This window comes from Oryzias melastigma, linkage group LG1 (assembly GCF_002922805.2).
Source record: "Oryzias melastigma strain HK-1 linkage group LG1, ASM292280v2, whole genome shotgun sequence".
Lineage (NCBI taxonomy): Eukaryota > Metazoa > Chordata > Actinopteri > Beloniformes > Adrianichthyidae > Oryzias > Oryzias melastigma.
This window is the reverse complement of record NC_050512.1, coordinates 1,458,650-1,467,267: the sequence shown is the minus strand read 5'-3', so window position 1 is coordinate 1,467,267 and position 8,618 is coordinate 1,458,650. Positions and strand designations below refer to the sequence as shown.

Genomic DNA, 8,618 nt, shown 5'->3' with positions numbered 1-8,618 from the left:
GTTTCTGTTTTCAACTGTCGTGGATTCAGATCCGTTCACGTCTGACCTGGGCTGGTGCGAATCTTTACGTTTTCCAGGAGCTTCTCCAACTCCAGAGCTCCTGTTCATGATGGAAACATAAAAATCCCCCCCACTGCTTCATTGCGTAAAAATTGGTCCAAGCTACTTTGTGTGAGGAATCAACAAACCCGGGTCCGCATGATTTATTCCTCATTCTTTCACGGGCCCCTCGGGAGGCCGCGGGCCAATCAAAACTGCCACCAGGGACGTCACAGGACCGAGATGACGATCTGATTGGCGGGAGTTCCGAGGGGGAACAGCCTCTGCCCTTTTATAGAGGACTCCGTCCGGCGCGTAAAGACTAATGGACAAAGTTGACAGCGCAGAGGCGCACGTTGGAGACCGGACACCCCCGAATTGCTGTGCGCGGGCCACGAGAAAGGCCCCTGCATCATGATGAACCCCGCGCAGGGGTCGCCGTCACCAGACGCCAAGCAGGAGGAGATGCGCGCGGAGGGCGACGACTTCCAACCCAAAGACACGCAGACCACCGACAAAGGATACAAACTCCCGTTCAGCGTCGAGTCGCTCATTTCCAAAAGCGCCTGTCGGACTTCTCACCAGCCCTCAGATTCAGGCGTGCTGCCGAAGCGCGCGGGCGCACACGGCGCGCGCTTCTCTCCAAGAACTTTTTACGCGGAGAGCTCGCAGGGAGTCTCCGAGGAGGACAGTCCGCAGCTGTGTGAGAAAGAGCACAGCTCCTGGTACCAGGTGTCCTCCTTCTCTACACCTCCTCGTAAGTTAAGGAGCTTTACACCTTACATTACCCGACATCCGTGCGTGACTGAGGACTGTCATGAAGTTCAGCGCGGAACAAGTTTTTCTTTCTTAAATGTGTTTGACAAAAATGATTTCTGCAGAAATGCATCAGTATGAGAATTCTAGAGTGTCACTCTGATGTAACCATCCATTTTCTTTGATAGGAAGCTCAAGTCCAAGTCAGTGCACTCTAAGGAAGCACAAAAACAACAGGAAACCTCGCACGCCCTTCACTACCTCGCAGCTGCTCGCGCTGGAGCGCAAGTTTCGCCAGAAGCAGTACCTGTCCATCGCCGAGAGAGCCGAGTTCTCCAGCTCCCTCAACCTGACGGAGACTCAGGTGAAGATCTGGTTCCAGAACAGGAGAGCCAAAGCCAAGAGACTGCAGGAAGCCGAGCTGGAAAAGTTTAAGCTGGCCTCCAAGCCCGTCCTGCCCGCCTTCGCGCTGCCTTTCCCCCTAGGAGCGCACGTGGGATCCCCCTCCTGGGGGCCCTCAAATGCCTTACCGAGGCCCAGCCTGCCGGTCCCGGGACTCTTCAGCGGGCCCGTCACGTATGGAATGTACTATTTGTCTTAGAATTCCTGCCTTTTTACCTGGTTGCAATAACTTTTTGAGAGAATGCATATTCATTTGGAGAGCAGAAATACTTTCCTTCTTTTGTCGTGAACTTGAATTTGGATGCGGCTCTGCGCATCACTCCAAACGTCCTCCAAACAAAAAACAACAACCGTGACCTGCTGACACTGCAGAATCCACACTTTCATTTCCTCACAGCACTCCTTATAAAGACATTTTATTTGAAAATGCGAATTATATTTAGAGCAGTAAATGTATTAGTCTTGAACTCTCACGAAGTGGCCTTTATGGGAGTCCTCTAGAGCCTTCTCAGGACCTGAGCGTCAGTAAAGGCGTTTGCTCTCGCAGCCTCTCGCTTGAAGAGCAGGGCGAGGGCTATTTATTGAACATCTTTCTATCTGTACTGTGTACACTCGTTTTCAGTTGTAAGAAATTATTTCAGTGAAGTAAATACAAATAAAACAATGAAAATGAATGATTTTGTGATGTGTGAGTTTTTGCAGGTTGGTACAACACAACGAGTTAGAATCCATGATCTTCTATTCCAGGGATCTGCAGCCTTTAGCAGTAAGAGTCATTTGAGCCTGTTTCTAAAGGAGCCACAACGTCGTATTTTACCCTTTATGATAATATGATCTTTGCATTCATTACGTCATTTCTTTTATTAATAAATATGAATGATATTACTTCTTTTGGCCTGAATAAAAACACAGATATAAAGGGAAACTAGAGTTTTCTAAAAATGTTATTTTGCTTAACTTCTGACAGAATCTTGTGTGGTTTTCTTTCAAAATAAAAGACATCCTGAGCCAAATAGGATCAGTGAGGCTCAGGACAGCTACTAACCATTGTTGCGCAGCATGAGATAATATGTGCTTCAAATAAGTAAAAGATCAACCCTTTTTATATTTATTTTTTACCAGAGTTTTGCATAGTATTTAAAATCTAAATTGTAAACGAGACCTGCAGCAGACCAGGGGTGTCAAACTCAATCACACAAGGGGCCAAAATCCAGAACACACCTTAGGTCACGGGCCGAACAGGAGAAACATTTAGTGAACACTCTAAAACTACATTTTTAAACTTTAAAACTGTAACTTTTCAACATAATTCTGAACTAGATATATAACATTACCTGTGATAATGCTAGTGTGAATGCTGTAAGCTGAATTTGGCCGCTAAAGATGTTAGTGCTGATATCTGAAGATACTGAAGCTAAATAGTAGCCAAATGCCAAATTAGCCTATAAACTACTTTAAAAAAAGCCTAAATTAGCCATAGCAGCTGAAATATTAGCTAAACTCCAAAATAGTCTAAAAATCCTAAATGCCAAAATAGTCCAAAATCTAGCAGAATGCCAATTTTAAAAATTTAAAACTGTATCTTTTTAACATAATTATGAATAATCAAAAGGCAGGAATATTATTCCAAAATAAATCAACTTAAACCTTAAATAAATTTCAATATTTTACTCTCCATAAAAAATGTATTTTGTAAAAAATATAAAAGTTAGAAATAAGCACAATACGTGTGGACTAGTTGTATGTCAGCTATAAGTTTATAAATTTAACTAAGCTAACTAAATTGTTAATATGCTTTTTATTGAACAACTGAACATGACAGAACATGGCTTCAGCAGTAAGAATACAACATCAGACGGTGTTTACAGCCACCAGACAGTAATAAAGCACAATAATGAAAAGAGAGAGAAGAAAAGAAAGAAAGTGATCAAATGATCAAATTGTCAGTGAGGTGGTACAGGTGTCACCCTGAATAACACTCTTCTTATACTTCATACATATGCAGTATATAGATTTATTTACATCATTGTTAAAGCTATTAATGTAGGCTATAATATATATTTTTGTTGGGAATCCATTTGTCTTAAAGATTTCCTATACATTGATTTGAATTTTTTTGGTTTTGTTTTTTAACTAATGAAATGCAGTAGAGAAAATGTAGGGCATATTTTGCTTAATATTCAAAAAATTATAAAGTTTACAAATATCAAAAATACAAGCAGTGATGTCCTGATCAAGCTGAATATCTAGATTGCTGAAATCGCTGGAAGTATGGTTGAATTTTTATGTGCTGAAAACCGTACGCAAATGAGCAGAAGAATCACTATAGTGTGAATTTTTACTAAACACTCACACTTTAAGTCTTAGTTGACAGAAATTGGGTCAATAAGTGTTGTCTTGTCGTATTAAACGGCCATGTTTTTAATGCAGGTCAGCCGGTGTGCGTGAGATCGGGGATTCATGTCATTACTCCAGTAAACTCTCTGCGTGTACACAGTCTGTCCACCAGAGGGCAGCAGCGTCTTTGTCCTGCACTAATTTATCAACGAGAAAGGTGACTTCCGGTGCTCCGTCCTGTTCAGACGACGCGTATTGCTGTGAGGTGAGTCTGCGGCACAAGCTGTTGACTTTATATTTGCACATTTTTCCACAATGTCTGTTGCAGCTTGAATCTGTATTTATTCGTTAAAAGCTTAGATAAACGTTTGAGGCTCTTAACGTACTTTTCTACCCGGGTTGGCCTGGATCGGTTTCTCTGACCTTGGCTAACAAGCTAATGTAGCTAACACTAGCCTGCACGGTTAAGGTCTGCCCTGAAAACTATGAGAAGAACGACCTTTGTGTTCCTATTCTTTCGTTACATTTATGAAATATGAACGCATTTATATGTCATATATTGCATTCATGATTGACAAGTAAATACATTTCCATGCGCCTCTGTATTTTAAAGACAATTTGCGTCCTTTTGTTGGGCCTGGAGATGTTTTAGCTCTGAGTCATCTATTTTTAGTGTTTGCTATATGCATTTTATTGCATTAACTATTCAGTACAATTAAGTAAAATTGTTTTAAATCGTAGCTTCTCACAATATAAGCATTGCATATATAAAAATGTCAACTACTAATTAATTTTAGCAGCCGTTTACTGCAGATGATTATCATTTAGTCAGATGCCACAGGCAAAATCCCTTAAATGAGTTGTTTATTATGTAAGCATATAATTCATGATGCCTAATTGTAAATAACGATTCAAAAAGGGTATTAAGTTAACACTTCAGCACCTGCGTCAGTGACGCTTTAACACTGAATCTTTAACATACTATAACTTTTCAACCGTTAACACAATAATTCGAGCCACTTTTCTCCTTCAAAATCTACTGGAATTATTGTGTGCTACAGTAAATCAAAGAACAAACACTGGAGGGGTTATCTTGGGTTCTATAGAAAGCTTTACCGTGAAAAGAAAATCTGTTTGTCTGTTTCTTTGGCATTTTCACACTCGATAATCTTAATGATTTCAGACGGTGGAGATGGCAGGACGCCGCGTTGCCCTGAAGGCCATTGATTGGCTGGCTTTTGCTGAACGTGTTCCACCCAACCAGCGGAGCATGTTCAATGCTCTGAAGACTCGCAGTGATGCTATTTCTGCCAAGTATGTCACTCACTACTTGTTTAGAAAAAATCCCAAATAATTCTTTAATTTTTTTTTCTAAAATTAATCTAATTGCTTTTGTGTATTACAAAATAATTACAAAATATATTTCTTTGCCTGGTGCATTCATTTCATGTTTGAAAATAGCATGAGATGGGTCTCACAGACTTCTCATCAAGCGTTACACATCCTGGCCCAGTTTTGCATGTGATCTATTCACAAAAGGCGGCAACAAACACATTTTTCAATAGTAAACTACTCACCAATTAATATTTCTAATTAGTCAACTGATCGGGTCATGCGTAAAGTGGATGTAAAGCACACATCTTAACCATCATTACCTTTACAACTAACTAAAAACTAGATATATAGCATTACCAGTGATGATGCTAGTATGAATGCTGTAAGTTGAATTTGGTCTCTGAAGATGCTAGTGCTGATAGCTGAAATCATGGAAGCTAATAGCTGAAAAACACTGAAGCTGATAGCCAGCTAAAATATTAGTTAAATGCCAAATTAGCCTGAAAAACTGAAAAAAGTTAGCCAAAACAGCTAGCATGTAGCTGAAATATCAGCTAAACTCCGATTTTGTCTAAAACCTTAATAAATCTCCAATAGTCCTAAAAGCTTTACTAAACTCTGACTTCATATAATATAAAGTAAGGACTAATCGACTATTAAATTAGTCGTGGACTATTTTAAAAGTCGATTAGTCGTCTAATGATTTCAGCCCTAATTCACAATGTACGTAGCCATTTGAGTGGTTCTCCTTTTACAGCTGCACATCTCATATGCATGTTTCTAAATCGTTATGATGGTAAAATTCTTAATGGCAATATGAATTAAGTATGAAAAAAAATTAAAATACTTCTTTTTTTCTTTTTGTTCTTTAATAATCTTTTGTAACCCAGCCCTTTTTGAAAACTGGTTGTTTTTTGCCCTCTTTATTTAAACCAGACTAACATCGTTGCCAGAAGCTCCTGCCACAATTGACTGGAATTTCTACAGGGGTGCAGTGGCTAAAGCTGGAATGGTTGATGAGTTTGAGAAGAAGGTGAGTTTTTCATTACAGTTGTGAGGCTCGTGTGTTGATGACTCTATAACACGTGTCAAAGTCGAGGCCCGGGGGCCCTCCTGGTAATTCTATCCAGTGTAGGTACCACATGTGCTCGGCCTGCAAGATCGGCTCGGGGGACCATTAGACCAACATCACGTGATATGACACACATGTGCCATAACGAAGCACGGAGTCTTCCCGAGTAGAACCAAGGAGGTCCGAACAAGTACGAAACAATCACAAAAGGGGGCGACATATTTGGAAACAACCTTGACAACAAAATACTCCTATTGAGGGTAATCATCACAGGATAGTGATCTTATTTAAATACAGATAAATCAGGCTGGGATGCATGAAGTTTGAGCTAAAGTGGGTGCTAGCGAGTAGAATGCTAGTTTGTTGTTGGTCGCACGTAAAAAACAAAAAAAGAAATAATAGTGGTTATTCGCACATTTTTTTTTTTTTAAAGACATCCTGGCAGTGTTGAACTTCTTTTTGGTCGAATGGACCGAAGGAAGTCCAGCTAGTATATGCAGCGCTGACTTTCTGCTCAGTGACATACACAGATGAGAGCAGACGTTAGTGAAGGAGCTGTCAATGAAAAATAATAATAGACCGAGCAGATCTTGAGACTTTTTTCTTTCTTTCTATCCTTTTTAAATAAACTTAATTGTAAACATTAGTTTCAGTGCAGAAAAACTGTGTGAAATAGCTGAGTCGTTTGTCTAAGTGGCGTTAGTGTGATGTCATCACTACTCGCTAGCCCCCGAGCTGATCTCCCAGGCCGAGCACATGGTACCTACACCGGCCCTCCAGATAGTTTATTTTATAGTTATTAATCCCCAATGTTATATTGTGGTAATTTCTAATTTGTACAATTTTGACAGAATATATTTTTAAAGGGTTTAACATGTTGAAAGTTATTTAAGTTGATTTATTCTGGAACAATATTCCTGCCTTTTTATTATTCAAAACTACGTTAAAAAGTTACGCTTTTAAAGTTTTAAAAATTGATATTCTGCAAGTTTTTTGGACAATTATGACATTTACTAAGAGTTTTTTAGCGCTATCCTGGAGTTTAGCTAATATTTACAAGCTAGCTGTTTTGGCTAATTAAGTTTTTTTCCCCCAGTTTTTAGGCTTCTTTAAAGTTGTTATTTTTTCCAAATACATTCTAGCTGTTTTGGCTAACCTAAGTTGTTGTTGTTTGTTTTCTTTGTTTTCATTTATATATATATATATATATATATAAGCTAATATTTAATACTATTTTTCTACATGTAATAAGTTCATGTGTTGGCTACATTTATTTGATGTCCTCACAGATGACCTGAATGAGGTCAGCAGCAGGTTGTGAACATTCAATCATTAAGTGTGATGGCTGACGTTGCTATTATACATCTGTTTTTCTGACAGTTCAAAGCACTGAAGATCCCTGAGCCTGTTGATACACAGACCAGCGCCATCGATGCACAGGAAATTGAGGCTGTAAGTTGCTGAATCAAGTTAACACGTGTTTAGATTGGAGTGCTTCTGCATTGCATTTTGGGAAAATTTCTATTATGTATGATTTGTACTCTTTCTGAAATAAATCCTTCAAAACTTAAGAGGAACTGATATTGTAGATGTTTTAGACTGCTCTTTAGGTTTTTTAGAAGTGTTTCATCTTCTCTTTCAGAATAAGAGCGCTTTAGACTACGTGGAAGCATCAAAGGCTCGCATTGCTCAATACGAAGAGGAGGTGGGATGTTTTTGGTGCAATATTTGACAGTTTTCTGTCACATACTAGGAATATTCTAAATGTTTTTTCTTTTTTGTGTGTGTTTCAGCTTTCTAAATTTAAAAACATGATCCCCTTCGACCAGATGACGATTGAGGACCTTAATGAGGCTTTCCCTGAGACCAAACTGGACATGGAGAAATATCCATACTGGCCCCACAAGCCCATTGCTGACCTGTAATTCTACTCATGTAAACCTTGTCTCTCAATAAAGATTATGTATTTTAAAGTCAACCATCTGATTCATTTATTTGAACAAGTATCGTATTAAACAACAAAATCTGTGTTGAGCATCTTCCAGAAAAAACAAAATAGTTTGTTGCATTTCAGGTAGTGTCCACATGGAGGCGTTAACATCTAATGTTTGGGTGAAAGATGGTCCAAAACACTACTATATTGTTCCATGGTATAGATATATTTAATCAAAAATGCATCAACAAACATAACACTTTATGTGAAAAAAGAAAATGTACACCAAAGGAGAGATTGATTGGAACAGTCTCTTAAACACTGTCAGTTGGAGGAAAGCATGGTAATCACTGGATACATTTTGAATAAATAACTAAATTAAAGAAATACACAAGCATTTTACATAACCAAATTATTAATTTTTGGAAATTTCATATTCTCAATCGTAAATGGTCAAATTGACAACCCTATTTTATTTTATCTGGACCTTAAATCATTTATAACATTTAGTATTTTAAAAGAAATGCATTTTTTTTAGTTTACACATGTTGTAACTCCTTGGTGTGTTAGTGTTTTGTTTTTTCTGATTCCTTTTGTTCAAAAGAAAAAGCACAACTGAATGTGAACATTTGTAAATTGAAAGAATGTCCAATAAAATTTATGAAATATATATATATATATAAATGAACGGTGGGACCTTTTGTGTTCAATCTTTGATTGGTTAGAAGGTGTATCATTCCGGGC

At 38.4% G+C, this 8,618-nt stretch overlaps 2 protein-coding genes across 2 annotated transcripts; both read left to right on the top strand.

Moving 5' to 3' along the window:
- The first annotated feature begins 375 nt into the window (after nt 1–375).
- On the top strand, nt 376–1,851 carry LOC112137248 (homeobox protein MSX-2). Its single transcript, XM_024259469.2, has 2 exons — nt 376–796; nt 984–1,851. Exons 1-2 carry the CDS (start codon nt 454–456, stop codon nt 1,394–1,396), a joined length of 756 nt encoding a protein of 251 aa, XP_024115237.1. The 5' UTR covers nt 376–453; the 3' UTR covers nt 1,397–1,851.
- A 1,792-nt stretch (nt 1,852–3,643) lies between these two features.
- On the top strand, nt 3,644–7,919 carry atp5pd (ATP synthase peripheral stalk subunit d). Its single transcript, XM_024259473.2, has 6 exons — nt 3,644–3,799; nt 4,718–4,848; nt 5,806–5,902; nt 7,322–7,393; nt 7,584–7,646; nt 7,735–7,919. The coding sequence occupies exons 2-6, from the start codon at nt 4,727–4,729 to the stop codon at nt 7,864–7,866; spliced, it is 486 nt and encodes a 161-aa protein (XP_024115241.1). The 5' UTR covers nt 3,644–3,799; nt 4,718–4,726; the 3' UTR covers nt 7,867–7,919.
- The last annotated feature ends 699 nt before the right edge of the window (nt 7,920–8,618 follow it).